This window comes from Equus asinus, chromosome 30 (assembly GCF_041296235.1).
Source record: "Equus asinus isolate D_3611 breed Donkey chromosome 30, EquAss-T2T_v2, whole genome shotgun sequence".
NCBI lineage: Eukaryota > Metazoa > Chordata > Mammalia > Perissodactyla > Equidae > Equus > Equus asinus.
This window is the reverse complement of record NC_091819.1, coordinates 4,900,140-4,917,418: the sequence shown is the minus strand read 5'-3', so window position 1 is coordinate 4,917,418 and position 17,279 is coordinate 4,900,140. Positions and strand designations below refer to the sequence as shown.

The 17,279-nt window shown below is 41.1% G+C and overlaps 1 protein-coding gene across 1 annotated transcript in view; it reads left to right on the top strand.

Annotated features, from left to right (window-relative positions):
* Window positions 1-16,670, top strand: part of CRB1 (crumbs cell polarity complex component 1) — a 199,063-nt gene extending 182,393 nt beyond the window's left edge. Inside the window, exon 12 of the mRNA XM_014829037.3 lies at window positions 15,430-16,670. Within this exon, the coding sequence (XP_014684523.3) occupies window positions 15,430-15,645 (216 nt within the window). The 3' untranslated portion in view covers window positions 15,646-16,670. The remainder of the gene's footprint in view (window positions 1-15,429) is intronic.
* Window positions 16,671-17,279: the final 609 nt, after the last annotated feature.

The following is a 17,279-nucleotide window of genomic DNA, read 5'->3' as shown; positions in this document are numbered from 1 at the left end:
AAGAGCTACAGGTTCTGTGTAATGGCGTATAATTAGTCTTCTGCCTTGAAACAGAAATGGTGGAGTATTTTGCAGGACTCCCATCGTGGATGGGGAGTTTAGGCCATTGCTCTGTTGAAGAGGAAAATGTGCACCTTTGTAAAGAGGCATTCTGGGATGTAAGGAGCCTGGGTTGCATTATGAGACGCATGAAGGTGATATGCATGTACGTAGGTGCAAAGCATTTGAGTGGCTACCCATTCAATAAAGTATTCCGTGAGGGAAGAGTATTAACTCACATGGCACTGTTAGCCAGAGCGGGATGTAACAAGGGCACCATCCTCGGTTCAGTTTGCTCTTAAGGATTTGCTCACTGATTTTCTCATTCCAGTGATCACAGATTGCAATCATAATGACAAGCTCCCACTAAGTCCTCTTAGTTCAAAGTGAGGTCCAGATTGGGCCTGATGCACGGATCTATAAACCTTCCTCTCCCCCTGACAAATGTGCCAAGTCTCACCCGGGTTTATCAGGAGCTGCCCATCATTTATGTCAAAGTTTCTTTTCGCATTGGTTTTACGATGCCGTCTAATTTGTCAATTCAGTCCCCCAAAATCTGAGCACTTACAATATGTCATGAACTCTGAAGTTGACAGAAGGGAAAAAGATGGCACATTCTGTTTGAATACAACTTTCCAAACACAGAAGAAGACCTCGAAATAAATATAGGATCTTGAAATCATACATTAAGACAAAAGTATAGTATGCCATGAATGTAAGTGTCCATGGCTAAGAATACACCAATTAGAATTTTTGCTACATAAATTAAAAGTATATTCTTATAAATAACAGTAGTTAGACTGTATACGATCTTATACACATGTAACACTGTCCTTGATTTTCTGCATGGTGGTGCAGGAAAACCTTTTTGCATCAGACTTTTTATAGGTAGTAATGTGCCATTGCAATGAGACAGCTTAAGTGTGTGTTAGGGACTATATATACTTTATATGGAGTGAAATATGTGTGCACGTTTACACATAAATAATATTGAGGCCATTTTTTTTCTTACGTCTGCAAGAAAATAGGAGTTCCTATATAATGGTTTTGAAACTTAGTGTCTCAAAAGGAATATAAAAACAGCTCTGCCGTTCTCCCATGCTGGTGGAAACCTTAAATCCTTGGGCAATGGGTGAAGTGGGAAAGGCCTCCTTATTTGCTCCTAAATGTTCCCCAGCGTCCTTAAAACATTATGGTCTCCTTCTTCCAGTCAGAGGCAAAAGAACTCATGTGGTTTGGGGAACCGGGCATAAAGACTATGGGATCCAAAAGAACCAGCTGCTTGCACTTGGAAATTAGCAAATGGATGTACAGTTTTTAACTATAAATTTCAAACTTTCCATCAAAGTCAAATTGTGCTGATGTTAGTCAAACCTAATCCAGGCATTGATTCAAGAACCTGCTGATGGAGTAAAAAATACATGGAAACTTGTTAACAAGAAGTACAATTATCTATGTCTCAGCAAATAATGCCAGAGTGCCATGTAATATGCTGAGCTCAGGCAGCCCAGAGCCAATAAAGAGCTCTCTCTTTTCTTCGCCGTTAATATTTACAGTTGGAAGCAATACATGGCTGCAATCGAAGTGTTGCACCTAAGAAGGGAGTCGTTGGGCTTGATACCTTGTTTCCTGACACTGTGAAGCCCTGAAACAGCTACCTTCTTAATCATCGTCTGGTAACATCGTGTTAAGACTGGACGGGAGCACACGGCTGTTTTATACAAGCAACAACCCTGGGAGATTTTCTGCGTTGTTTAGTTGTTTTATTTCTTGAGAGACATGCTGGGGTGTTAAAAGCATGGGACTGAAAGTTGTGAATTATGGGTCTTTTCTTTGTTCTCCTGCTGAACTTTTCAGCATCTATGCGGGCACTGTTTATAGAGACAGCCCACCTCCCAGACACCTACTGCGTGCCAGGCACCTTCCTAGAGCTCACAAACAAAACCTTTCCACCCATCAGCCTACTTTATTGAAGCTTACTCTCACATGCAAAGTCCTTAAAAATGTTAAACAAACATCGATGAGCAGAGAAGCCTGGCTGGTTTTGTAAGCACTACACATAGCGAGAGACTTGAAATATAAAATAACCCTTGTTAGTCACACCTCTCAATGTGTAAATATGTCAAAGAAGGGTAACCTAGGAGGAGTTAAGGGTAGATTTGTGGTTATATCTATATAACGCCCTACCTAGGATGCATCTGTGCATAACTGAACAAGCTCTGACAATATGGATACGGGTCTGTTGCTAACTAGCTGTGTGATTTTGGCCAAATTGCTTAATTCATCTTCTCAATAAGGGCAATCACCTCTGTATCATTAGATTGTCATGAAGATTAAAATGAGATGGCACGTAAAATGCCACGGACACATTAAACTTTCAGATTTTAATTACTTTATCTTTTTCCCTATGTACCACCTTTTAGTTTCAAAGTATTTACAGATAGTCTCATTGTGGAAAATTAACTAAATATCGAAAAGATTAATTGCCTAGGAAGACACGCAAATAATCAAAGATCTAGCTGTGATCTCTGTAGTAGAAATAGTATCTTTATTCCAGGTTCCTGAGACTAGGAAAGGAGCCTTAAAAATAGTAGTGAAGAAACTTTAATAAAAGGGAACAATGACGCTATTGGCTGAAGGACCAACTTCTAGGACCACTTAAGAAAAAAAATGCCTTTTAATGTGGAGGAGATTTCTCCCCAGGTCTGCCACACAGAGAGGAGCGCTCGGACTGAGTTGAACTCCTCGTCTCTTCTTGAAGTTGTAGCTGCCCCTTGTGTTGTGAAATCTCAGCAGATGGCTCCCTTTTACACTCCACGCTGTCAGTGGAATGTAAATGTGTCTCCTCACAACACTGGAAATAGCGAGGCTGTGTGTTTAATCTGTGCTGAGCAAGCAGAATGACCCTGAAAAGAACACCAGCACTGAGCACATTGGGAGATTTGGCATCAATCCCCATAAACAGAATTGGGGAGGATTTTGCAAGCCTGGTGACTAATCGTGGTTTTCTTCCTAAGGCTCTTAGCACAGCCGTATCCCTGAGGACAAGTAATCTAAATGGAGATTGAATAGAAAAATTATAGACCGGAGGGAAATGTTTTTTCTTACAAGAGGAGGAGAGAGGAATGTTATTCTGGGGTATGGGAAAAAGAAGTTGTACTGCCCACCACATTGAAGAGGCTTAGTTTACAGTTTGAATTCTCAGTTCTAAGTCTCTTTGGGAGTTTAGAAAACAAAATTTTCCTGTGTTTCCGATTATTGAAGTTAGTAAGGGGAATAGTCTTTCAGCAATTACTTCAAAAATCAGGGGAAAAAAGGAATATAAATAATTCAAGCATCCATACGACACAGAATATGAGAAAATGCAGTAATCAACAAAGATTATCCAGAGAAAAGAACTTACATTTTGAGGGTATCAATAGCAAATTATAGAACGGAAGTATAATTAAACGCATTAGCTGGGTTATCTCATTTCTTCTTAAATAGGTCTCTGAACTGGGTCAGAAACAGAGAATCTGATCTTCACCTTATGAAAACAGTCATCAAAGTTAGTCTGTGGCAAAAGGGCAAGAGGACTTTTTATGTGATTCGTCCTTTGAGCCTTTGGTAGGAAAGGAGCAGAGTTCTTGGCACTTCTAAGTCTCGTCTTTTCTCGGGCAAGGGTCTCCCAAACTATTATTTCAAAAGGCAATGCAGACATTGTAAATATCATGATTACCTTGTACATGGACTTAGAGATCTGAAGGAGAAATAACTATCTCAGCTATATTTTCTGATCTAATTTTATAGTAGGCCGTTAAATTCTATGCTAAATTTATACATACAGATAGGGAAATTTTAGTTCAGTGGTATTTTTAAACTAATAGGAAAATGCTGTTAGCCTTTATTTTTGTCCCTCCAAGATGGAATGCTTTACATTCCTCCATACTAATGTAAACATGTCCTTTTCCCCAGTTGTGTTTTTGGGCATTAAAGTGGACAGTTAGCAAAGTCAGACATAAGGTTTTTGTTTTGTTTTTTCAATCCTGCCAACTTTAAAACCCATAGACTTTTACCAAATGGCTTATTTGGAATTTCAAAGCCTGACTTCTGAAAGAAGTCTTTAGTTCTAAAACTAAATACTATTTTAATAAATCCCCACAACATGAAGTTCCATCCTTGCTGGTTGTAAGATGCCTTGGGGTTTTCAGTTGCGACAAGCTCATAGCTTTTAGTAATGTTCATTTGGGATCTGACCACCCTCAGCATTGCAGGATCCTTCTCTGTTTAGACAAACCAAGTCTCAAGCTATTTGGAAGAAAGAAGGCTGTGCAGTGGAAGGATTCCCATTAAAGCATGCTATGTGTCTTTCATCTTCCACGAGGCAGACTTTGAAACTGAAGTTCTGATAATTTGATGTAAACTGACAGTGACAATAGAAATAGCTACTTCTGAGATTATTTAAGAGAAGGTGCAGGGTATAGACATTCATCAATGAAACACTGGAAGAAAGAGTTTTTATTTCTACGTTTGCTTTTTAAAATAAGAATCTAGTAAATGGCACAATAGATTATATAAACAAGGACTTCAATGACAAGCTGTCAAAGTTAAAGTAATATATTTTACGTGGGTGACTTGATGCCACCCTTTATCACCTACACGAGGGGAAGCCAATTTGAGTCTGGTCAATAAAATACAACCTCCAGGGTTGGGGTACAACTGACACAGCGTGGCAGAGCCTAGCAATTCAGTATTCTCTTCTGCTGAAACACAGCGGGAGTTGGCACTGCTGCCATCTGGGGTATGTCGGACATTTAAGCTCTATTTGATTAATAAACACTTATGCAAGTATGTCAGGAGGGCCGATGCAGTGGGCCCTTCATGCTCTGGTAATTTAATGCAGATCTGAGGTATAAGTGGAACTAGTTATTCAAAAGCTGGATTTACTGCAGTCCCACAACTGTTGAAAATTAAACTGCATGTGCTGCAAGTTAGGGGTTACTAGGGTATCTCATTATAGAGGCTATTTTTTTTCAGAGGCTGGAATCTTTGCTGAATTACTGAGGGACTTATTTGAGTGTAGACTTGGACCAAATAATTTTCTGATAAGTTGGCCATAAATCCTCAGTAAAATAAGCTTGGTGTTCTCAGCATATCTATTGGCTTTTTGATCATTTTTATGGCTTTCCTTTTGCTGGTCAAATTATCCTTATATGCCCCCACAGCTCCTCTGACATGGATTAAGTCAACACAAACCAATAGACCTTCATTACTTTGGCAACTGGTTTTGATTTGGGGGCAATAAATACAATGACACAGACTAGATTACCTTTGCCCAAAGGATATGTGATAAGCCATAAGGATGTCGGGGATCCGGCATTCTTTTTCCTGAATAATGTGAAAATGAATTAATAGCAGCTTTAGACCGAGTGAAGAAAGCTGGAAAGAAAAAAGAAATCTGAGTGAGAATAGAGCCAAGGTACAGCTTTTAGGTCAAGGATGATGATGCCAGTAGACCATGAGAACGTCCGTGGACACCCACTGCGTATCTGGCAGTGTGTGAGGCACTAGCAGGCAGGGTTAGGACCAAATATATGAGGAAACTAACATTTGATGTGATCCATGAATATCTCAATGTCTAGTAGAGGAGATAAGACCATGGGAACAAGATTTACTGGACAATGAAATCACGGAAGACAGAGAAATCAGCAAAATCTGGAATTGCAGAGGAAGGGAGAGTGGAAGAAGCAAGATCTGCTAATTTGGGGTTTACAGGAATTATTTTAATTTATAAAAATCATTTTTAAAAATATTACTTTTCCAAGTTTTTCTTTGTGGAAAAAATTGAAGCTTAAAGAAATTCCAAAAAAAAAAAAAAAACTAGTACAATGAACACATGTATGCTCTTCACTCAGCTTTATCAATTTTTTAAGATTTTGCTACCTTAGCTTACGTCTATCTACATACATCCATTTTTTGCTGTATCTTTAGAAAGTATTTTGCAGACATTATAACACTTTATCACTAAATATTTCAGCAAGTATCTCTGAAAAAGGACTTCCTTCCTCAACCACAATACTAGTGTTACACTCAAGAAACTTATTATCATCCCATGTTCAAATTTCTCCAATTGTCCCAATAATGTCATTTACAGATTTTTTAAAATCCAGGATACAATCAATTGCATTTAATTGTTGGTTGTCAGGTCTTTTTAGTATCTTTTAGTCTCAAAAGTCCCCCTGCCTTTTTAACACATTTGCTGAATATTCTCTTGCTTTTGAAATTATGTATAAAATTAATCAACACATTTATCAATCACCTTCTAAAATCTATAGACTATGGCAGTGATGGGGCATAAAGAAATTCAAATCCTTTTCTGCCCTACAAAAGCCAGGATGGTAGAGGACTCGGTATATTAATAGAAAGAGAACTAAAAATTTGAAGCTGATACATTTCTAATAAGGGGTATGGGTCGTGTGTGCCAGGAAAGAACCAGCAGAGAATATGCATGAACTTGCTCATGTGATTGCTCATGGGAGTGCGAGGAAAGAGAGCTTCCTGGAATGGTACCTAGGTGGGTCACATGCCCAGGGTGGGTAAATGCTTTCCCGACAAAGGAGCTGCTACTCCCCTTTCTACGTCTTCTCCATTTGTGGCTCTCTGTAAGCACTTACCCCTCCCTCGAACTCCTCAGGCAGGCAGGAAACGTCCCAGCACCAGTCACGCTTCTCGTTCTCCTGCCACTGGATCATGGTGTTCCTTCCACCTTCAACACCTTTCTTTACCTCATTCTCCCAGCCACTTCCTTAGAGAAACATAAGGGATGTGGTGAAGTCCACCTCCCTTCCTCCTTCTCTTTCCTTTGCACTCACCTCTAACATAGCACCACTCTCATGGGACTGTGGGTGCTTATACAGCTACCCCAACCCCCAGGCACCACCACAAATAGTGAATTTTTTAAAGACAATGATTATGCCCTTAAATTCCATATGTCCAAGACCTCATATGCTGCCTGAAACTTTGAAGGTATTCAGTAAAAATTTACTGAGTGAATGAATGTATGAACAAATGAGTGAGTGAATTTCACCGCCAATAAACTTTCTGGGCTACATAGAACTCTTCTTATGACTGAGAAGGATTTAATAATGCATTAACCAGAGCCATGAGCATTACAAGGGTGTGAGTCAATAACAAGTGATCAACCCCTTTGTGGAAAGCACTGCACTTTGTATTACTGGAAGGTTCCATAGGAAACAGATACTCTATTCCTTGTAGTCCTAACGGGAGGAGTAGAATTTGGCCCAATACACACTGAGTGAGAGCAGCACTACGAGCCGTGTGGGAGCTGTGGGCATTGCTATAGAGGAGACACTGGGCCTTCGATTGAATCACTGGCATGTGTCAACACAGAGAAGCAGCGTTGGCAGGAGCAGAGGAGTCCTGTTTGAGAAGGGGCAGGTGAAGAGAGTTACTTTGCTGGAATGCAGTGTCCTAATTATGCTGTAACTGAGGATAAACTTCACAAGGAAATGGAGGCACATTAATACAATAAAAGGCTTTGACTTGAAACTTAGCAATTTAGGTTTGATATGGGTAGATTTGATATAGTTAGCATCCATGGGCTTCCAAGCCAGGTAAGCAAGGGTTGTAGGGCTGACTGGACGATGTTGATTCTATGGGAAGAGAGAATGGCTAGAGGGCAGTTTAATTACCCAGGTAAAGGACAGTTAGTGTCTTAACCCAGGTTGAGACCACGGGAATGCAGAAGAGAATGGCAGGGACTTGGTCATGAACGGATCCAAGTGCAGAGCAATGATGAGGGAAAGGACATTCGGGACTGACAAACGACAGGTGTCAGTGATTCCTAGGGCTGTATGATTACACTTTGAGTCTTCAGTCAGCAACCACTGTTTTACAGAATGAAGAAAGAAAGAGAAGAAAAGAAAAGGGGAAGGAAATAGGACTGTCTGAGACCAAAATGGGCCAAGATAATGTCCAGTGGTTCACTTAACAGAGACAAAAATAATGTTTCATGTGTAGAAAAGAGTACTTGGCTACTGCTTGTATTTTTTTTAATCATCTCTAGCAGCTCCTGCTTGTGTCACCTGATGACCTGTCCACTCTGGCTATAAGGGGAAGGGAATGGTAAAAACAGACAGATTGTTTGCGGCTGGCGTCACAAAAGGCAATAACATCCAACTGTCTTCATGGCCACTTGGCTCTTCGATCATGTGGTTCCTTATCTGCCCACCAATGGCTGCCGGAAGCACCTCAGACATGGCACATGCCTTCAGAGGGCGGAGGAGCAGGCAGCTTCAGCTCCTCTGTCCAACACTTGCTGAGGTTTGTATTCAGTAAGAATCCCAAGAGGGAGAAGTTCCCTGTGGATAAAGTCTCTCACTCACTGTGTGCTGCTGGACAAACTCTTTAACTTCTAACTGCCTTCTGTCAAATAGCGGTCATTGCAATGTCTCTGAGACAGATGCTGTTCCATGTGCTAGCCAGGAGCAAGGAAGGCAGGCATGCACACCTTGATGGAGCTTCCGTGACAGTGGGGGAGACACATGTGAACTCCACAGAGCGTCACAGGGCGCTACGTGCAGGGGATAAAGCAAGCTGATTGCAATTAAAGAGGATGATGGGGAAGCCCTCCCTGAGAAGGTGGCAGGAAGGGATCATCTCTCCCTGGGTTCTTAGGAGAATTAAAATAGTTTCTGTGTGTACAACATCTGGTAAACCTCCGAGCCAGTGTCGGCAGAAATGGTAGCTATTATCTCTAAACAATAAATTTACAAAAGCATAACAAAATCCTGAGTTTGGGCTACCAGGGTTTGGTTCTTGTATGAGACAAAGAGAGAGAGAATTTTTACTCAAAAGGCCTTGGGTTCCAAGGAAAACAATTATATCACTTACACCACCTGCTTAAGGAGAGAAAAATACGAAAGCAGTGTCTCCAAACTTTTAGCTGCATCCAGGCTGCTGCCTCAAATCTGGCATCCTAAGTGGGAAAGAGGCTGTGAGACATCAGGGCAAGAATTACAGAGACAACGCCTAGACCAGCAGGGGCGGGAAGGGTTTCGCTCGCCTCTGTATTTCCAGCTGGTATTGCACATGCAGAGTGCGTGTTCAATCACTATTTGTTGAATGCAGGAATAAATATGTCCTTTTATGACCAATGTCACAGCACTTCTCAAATCTCAGGATAATTGAGCTCTTTCCCTAAAGATCCACAGGAGGACACGTCTTGCTTGGGGTGATGTACAAAAGACAAAGATGGTTTCAGCTAGAGCTAGAATTCCAAATACGTAGCCTTATGCTGGATCCAGTTTCTCTTTCTCATTTATCTCCCATCCATCCACACCAAATTTCCACAGTAGCTATTCCAGCCTCTTCACTGGGGCCTGATGGGGAAATTCATTTTGGAAGGGTCCAAGGACAGCATCATCCAGGGCTGTGGACGCTGAATTGTCCCATCTCAGCCCGGTTTTTCCATCCCTAGCTATCATGATGGCCCCCGGTCAGTATTGTTCTAAGAAACTGTAATTCTCTGATGAGCATTAGTGTGGAAGACTTTAAGTTGGAATCCCTCTTTTTTGAGTGACGGCCTTCAAACACGGCTTAGGACAGTCTTACACAGCCCTGGGAGGGGCCAGAGCCCACCATCGCTTGGTTCTCAGCCATCTCGGTGAGAGCCTGGCTGCTTTCTGGAAGAAGCAGAGCAGTGGATGAAGAGATGGGGCAGTGCCAAGGAGAAAATGCTACTCGGCTTGCAGTTCAGACACCCCCTCCCTCCTCTGCTCCCGGCTAGCTGGCTGCTGCTCTGAGGAACAGGTGCTGGGGCTCTGGGATACCCTCCAGGTCTTCACATAGCTAAGCCTTTCATTCGGCAAAAGGAGCATCTGCCTGAATCGCCCCTCATTGTGCCACAACACTTCCCACGTCCTGTGTTTTGGCTTTTCAAGACCCTATTTTCCCCCTAATAACTGTAAAGTGGACAGTGTATTTATGGTTGAAAATTGGCTGCCATCGTGATATTAATTTTAAAAACAGGGTTCTGGCACATATTCAGTATTGCTATGGAAACGGCTGTTTCTAGCAATTCACTGATAAGATAGAATTCAAGGACTCAGGTCTGTGCGGGAGGTTTTCACCATCCACCAAACTGAAGACCTACTTGTAACAACAGTAATTCACAAGAACCGCTCTCCTCAGTCTCAAATATAGAATATTTCTCTCTCTTTTTTTTCATAATTTGTGGCATGATAGTTAAAAAGGTGTCCTCATTTTGCTTTAAATATACAGATGGAAGACAAATATTCTAATTCGTTTTAAAAACACAACATCTTTAAAGTAAGCTTTCCATTGATCACTAATTCTTATAATAGTTCATAATAGTCTTAGTTAGCTACTTGTGTTAACACTAAATACACACACACACAAACTAGTTTCAGAAACTCACATATTGAAGCTGGAATGTAACCTATAATTAACTGGCACGTTCATACATTGTAACTTCCCATCTTAAACTGTCCTCACATGTTTCTATATAACTGATACAATGAAATTCTGAGAAGGATTTGAAGTAATTCACTCTACAGTAGTGTTTCCCAGGAGCCAATCTTTAACCCCAACATTGCCGCCACTTCTAACCACAAACACACTCCTGTTGATTTCACAAAACTCAGGCACGAGAGAAAGAAGGACCTAAGGTGGTACCTGGAGCATCAGTCCTTGAATTTCCTCACTTTAAGTCAAAGCTTTCACATTTTCCCTTCCTTCAACTCGGAAATGTGACGTTAAGTTTCCCAAGAACTCCTGTAATGCTTCATATTTTTTCCGGGCTCCTTCCGACGTGTTTATTGTTTTCACATTCTTCTGAATGCTGTCGTCAGCCCTAAATATTATGACAGGCACATCCTGATGCTGTGGACAGAAATGGTCCCATTTCTTTTTCTTTCCAGACAAACCAGCTCACTTTGTGTTTTCCAAATTAGATTCACTGCTCAGCAATCAATCAGTGAGGGAACAGCCGATCCTGATGGGCCAGATCGCCAGCTCCCCCTCAGCGCTGTGAGGGTGATAACGGACTGTCCCTCAATTGTCCCCAAGCTCGGCTCTGAGCGCTGACATTTCACAAGGGTAGGCTGTGGATGGTAGGAGTTCTGAAACGCAAGCAGGACCAAGGAAATCAGCCAGGGAAGGGTCACTCTGGATAAGAAAAACCAAGAGCCACAACAAGGATTGAGTTCCCGTCTGCACCTGCGCATCATGAGAAGCTCTATATATGCGTGAATGCTGCCAATTCTCAGAACAGTGCTAAGAGATGAGAATTATTATCCTCATTTTATGGGAATTATTAAATTCCCATATTTAAGTATACAACACCAGCAGCAAAACTGGATTCAAACCCATTTCTGTCTGTTTAGCAAGTACATGCTCTTTCCAATCTCTCTTCAGAAGAAACACAGCATAAAATGCCTTTTCTGTAATTTAAGAAAATAAAAGCTCATGTATGGTTCCAGTACATTCCAGCATCCTCTCAGGTAAGAAGGTTCAAAATAAGTTTTAACAGTTTCACCTCAGAATGCTGGATTGTAACCATGCCTTGGGTCATACATAGGCTACAACAAGTCCATATTTCAGAATGAATCTTCTTTGGGGGAAAAAAATAAATGAAACACCTACTGATTTTATTCTGCAGATACAGAGTTCAATGTAATCGCAGTTTACTTTAATCACATGTAACATGTACATTTAAAAAAGATGTGAACATAGTAACCATACCGATCGCAGTATAAGCCATTTTTTAAAAAGATAATTTTACATGAAATTTTTAATTAATTTGGGGTATGTCTTTTCAGGAAAAGATTCTTCAAAAGTGCAGTGTTAGAAGTCTAACCCATCCAAACACTTCTGGCCTCAAATCCATGCTGTTTTTCAGGACAGTCCCGCCCTTGGAGGCCTCTATCAGTTCATGTGTCACAGCAGTTTCCGTTATCAAAAGATCCATTCCCGTGCTGGGTATTTTAAGCACAGTTGAAGAATAGCAGAGCAAAAAAAAAGGCCTTTCAACCATGGGAATTCAAAAGCAAAGGGCCCTCAAGAGGGGATTTCAAAACCCTACTCGTTCAGCCTTACTCCAAAGCTTAATGACATGCCCTATTTGATATAGTTGGGCGAACTGTTTCATCAAAAACTTTATCTGAAGCTTAGATTTGTAATATTAGGTTTGTAGGTTGGCTCCCTTGGTCATACTGCAAGGTATTGAGGGAGTTCTGGCTTATCTTTTGTAAGTAAACAGGTTTAGGGATGATGATAAATGGCATATTAATGGCTTCTGATATTTTCGTGTGTTGGGAACTAGCTTTAGCCCATGGCTTGTGTCTTTCGCATCCATTGTGTTTCATGACTTCCACCCTTTGAAGGAGATATTATTATCCAGTTTTATAGGTGATGGATATGAGTCTCTGAGAAGGGAAGTAACTTGCTGGTGTTCACACACGTGAGTGGCAGAGCTGTGAATCAAACCCAGGACTCTGCCTCCATCGGCTGAGCCTTAACCACTTCATCACACAGCCAGGAGTGGAAGCCTCTCAGAACTTGAATCTGCTCTTTCCTTCTCACTACATTTCTGAGAACAGTGGAGCTGGTGTAGACAAGAGTCCTGGTTCCTCACAGGTCACAAGATATATGAAGCGGATCAGCTCTCTGGTTCTCTTTGTGATGCTAACAAGGACACAGAGCCTACACCAATGGTTCCTTCTCCCTTTCTAGTTACAAGGCAGCATATGAGAGGGTCTATGTTTTCGCTTCACCAGTGTAATAATTCTCAGACCAGATGAGAAGAGCCCAGAATAGTTCAGAAAACAGACAAACCAAGTGATTTCTCAGTTCTCCTTGTGAGTGTGGACACTCTCAACTCACTCATCCAGGAGAACAGCCTTTTACTCCTGAAGATGACACAATTTACTGGACAGACTAAGTCCACATCCAGGAACAAGACTGGACATTATCTAAAGGTCCCTAGATGATACCAATGGTTTTTGCTGGTCAGATTCCATCTGCCCTTCTGAGTGCCAGACTTTTGACACTTCAAGGTCAAGTCTATGGCTCTATTCAGTTTTCCCATACCACAGTTTTCTTTACAGATGAAAGATGGAGTTACTTACAAAATGATGGCCACACAGCACGGCTAGAGAACTCACCCTCTAGTTGAGGTAAACTCTTTTTCTCAAAAACTACCAAATTCTAGGAAACTCAATATGCTGTACTCCTAAAGCTCCAATAACTGGAGGATGAAACGTTGTGATGACTCAGAATTTTCCACAGTCATGTGAAAGTGGAGAGGGGGAAATAATTAGTTCTAACTGTCTAATAGCACGATATACCTGAATGTCTTCCAGGCACTGAAACAAGCTTTTTTCCCAAACTGAATTCGTAGTCTTCCTACACAAACCTGTTTCTTCTCCCCCAATTAATGATATCCCAGTGCACGCGGTCACCTAATGTGGAAGCATCAGCCATCATTATCTTTCCTCTGCTGCTCCCCAACCTCATACAATCTGACATGGAGTGACCTCTAACTCAGATATATCTCTCAACCATTTTCTCCTTCAATTCTCACTCTATTGGTAAATTTAGACCTAGGTCAACTCTTATCATGACTAATGAAATAAACTGCTGTTTTTCTCTACCTCCAGCTTCTTCCCCACCTTCAGTGTCACCCATCCTCCACCCTGTTACCAAATTAATGAGATACAGATCTGATTGTATCATGCTCTTGCATCAACTTTTCAGCAGCTCCCCACTGACTATAGGACAAAGTCTGAATTTTAGCATGTCTTTCCAATTTCTCAGCAAGATTAATCTACTTTATAGTTCTGTATCTTCCCAACTTTTAAAATCCTTTCCCAATTCAAACATACCACATTCATGGACCATACCTTTGGTCACACTGGATTTCTTTCTATTTCCCCACACTCTAAGGACTTTTATATCCCTTGGCCCTTTTTTATTTCAAATTGTTTCAGCCAGGTAGAATTTCCTGCTTGAAATATCTGAATGTCCACTCAACCTCCAAAGAACCATCACATGCCTCATTCCAACATTGCTCCACCTACACTCCATTGCAGTTCAGTTATGACACTATCATAACATGTATTTATAATGTGTTGTGATTATTTATGTGTGTGTGTCCTCCTCTTTTCCCATCCCCAGAATCTGAGTTCCAGATTCCAAACTTTGATTTATCTTTGTATTTTTGTTTCCTACCTCAGCAAAAATGTCCATAGGAGATAATCAATAAGTATTGTTGAATGAATGAATAAACTAATGAGCCATATTTGAACAGGGCTTATAGTGAGTACACCCAAGACAACATTATGAAGAAAGGTAATATTATATTAATTATGTAATGGTTTAAACTAAGGCACAGTGAACAAGAAGAAAAACTCTACGGAGAGCAAAGATATTTAAAATTTCATAGGATGTTAAACCAGCCAAGATTCCACCTGTAAGAGTAGATTGGTTGGGTAATGAGTGACGGGTCACGCAGAAAGCTAAATGAGAAGATAAACTATCTTACTGCTGCTTTTACTCTGACAGAAATATTTCTTTGAAAACCAGTAAAAACATTCAAATAGTGACTGCTTCCTGTCTTTAAAATTTCTGTGCAATGAAATCACAGTTTCACGTTACCCATTGCTGAAAAGCGCTAGGCAAACACATTGGAATCAACATTAAACAAACTACTGTGTACAGCACCCCTGGGTGTCCTGGATCCAGCTCCTCCTGACAGGGCTCCACTGGTTTCTGTTTCGAGATGTTTGGTTCAACATCGAGCTCATGTGTTTTCACAACCATTCAATTTGTCACATTGAATCCAAATCAAAGGGCCGACTGTGGAAATCACCTGCGAGACTAGTGCACAGCTGAGCATTCTCTATTCTGGGATCTTTCCCATGAGATGCAACTAATTTAATTTGCTTCCTTTACCCAAAAAACAACCATTTTTCAGTAAAACAAAATTTTCTTGTAAAACAACCGTTCTTTCAGTCTAAAATCAGAACTTTTGGCAAAGGAGGCAAGAGATTGTGAATAACATGTTTCTATAGAGGTAGAACTATTTTACAAATATACCTGTGGGTTCGTCCTCTGCACTTGATGTCACACGAATGATCTCAGTCACTGAGATTAAGACACAGAGTAAACACAGGAGCCGTTTCATGCCACATCTTCTGACTCTAGACCTGAGATGCTAGATACATAGTCATTTCCACATGATCTGGGATTTAGGACGTTGGTCTTTTTACCGTCCTGAGTGGCACCAGTGCTCTGGTTGGTTTTCATTCCAGGGCAGTTCCAGTGTCCTTTGTACTATAATTCACATCAAAATTATTTCATTCCTTCTAGTTGGCAGGTGACTTGATCTCGGACATTTTCACCGCCATCGGCTCCGTGACGTTAGCCTTGTTGTTGATCCTCTTTCTGGCGATTGCTGCTTCTGTTGTCGCCTCCAACAAAAGGGCAACTCAGGGAACCTACAGCCCGAGCCGTCAGGAAAAGGAGGGCTCTCGAGTGGAGATGTGGAGCATGATGCCACCCCCAGTGATGGAGAGGCTGATTTAGGAGCATTCCGTCTGGCTGAGGAGATCCACACGCTGAGAACATGAGGACTGCACTCGAGTGCTTTTCTGACGTACCTGGAGACTTCAGTTTACAACTGGGATTGCACTGAGACTGTGGGAAGGACTCCTTTGGCCTCCTTAAAGACTTTCATAGTGCTTCAACTTGACACCATTGTTTTATTATGTTATATTAGCCAAGCACAGCAGAGTGTTTTTGTGCTGGTAATTTCAGCCTCATAATTAGCAAAACTATCTTCCAGGGGACAATGTCTTCTGGGAAAAGCTCCAGTGCCTGTCATTCATACTCTTTACTCTTTGCAACCTGGGGACATTTTTTAAGTTTGCCTGTTAGCTGGCAACCACGTTTTTTTACACAGAAACTACAGGAAAAAAAAAATAGAATACATTTCTCACTCTTCCCATCATGTGGCGAAAGGTTTTAGTCCTATACCTAGGATGGGGTGTACATATTTGTCCTTCAGTCATGGATTCCAGAAAGCCATGGGAAGGATGTATGGCTAAAAAGCAGCCAACATCAACAAATAAAAACTGAAATGTGGTGATTCTCCTTTCCGAGTATTTTTTGCATTTTGTGACATTACCTATGACCAAAGTAACTTCTGGGAGCATTTGAAAAACCTTCCTGTGAATTAGATCTTTTAACTAAATCATCTCAAGTGCTACATTTAAAGTCATTGCTCTTCATAAGGGGTTGCTTGAGGTCAAAACACTTCCCCAGACAGAAAACAAGATAAAAGTAAAACTCAGATTCTCAAATCTGAAAGACCAAGCTCTTTCCTTCCAACCGCTTTTTGATAAGTCAGCATCAAACAGTGACATTGTCTAATGGAAAGAACCCCAAAGTGAGGTGCATGCATTTCAAGGGGTATGTGTGTAAGAATAAGAGAAAATACTGGGCCTTCTATTTACGTGGCTTTTCTCCAAGGGTTTGGTTAGAATTTTATATATGCTTTGAAATGCGTGTACCATGCTATCAAAGTAGCATATAAATAAAAACTTAAAATATATGCATGTATATTTTGGATATATGCTCAAAAAATGTAATGGCATGAATTTTTAAAACTGTTCCAGAGCAGTCCATCCTTCTCAACTCAGACATCATTCCAGAAATTGACCCTCTTTCCCACATCATTGGTTTTTCCACTGTACTGGATTACTTCCAATAGCGCCAGACATGCTGTCATATTTCCCATCACACACAATTCTCCCCTGCGGCTCACATCTCCCTCCAGTTACCGTCCCATTCCTAAGCACCTCTTTCAGCAAAACATCCACAGGAGAGTTTCCTATGTTCTCTGTCTCTCCTTCCTCTCCTCTCGTTCCCTCTTGAACTCAAACAAATTTGGCTTTTCTCTAAATCCTTCCATGAAAGAACTCAGATCAGAGTCACCAGTGACCTCTACATTGACAAGCACAGTGGCCCGTCCTCAGTCCTCCGCTTACCCCACCTCTCAGCAGCCTCTGAAACAAGTGTCATTCCTTTCTTAAAATACTTCCACCCAATGGGACACCATTCCATCTTGATTTTCCTCTGACCTCACTGTCTGCCCCTCCATCTCTTTTGCTGGTTTCCCTTCATCTCCTTGACCTTGTGTTATTTTCTTCCATATCCTT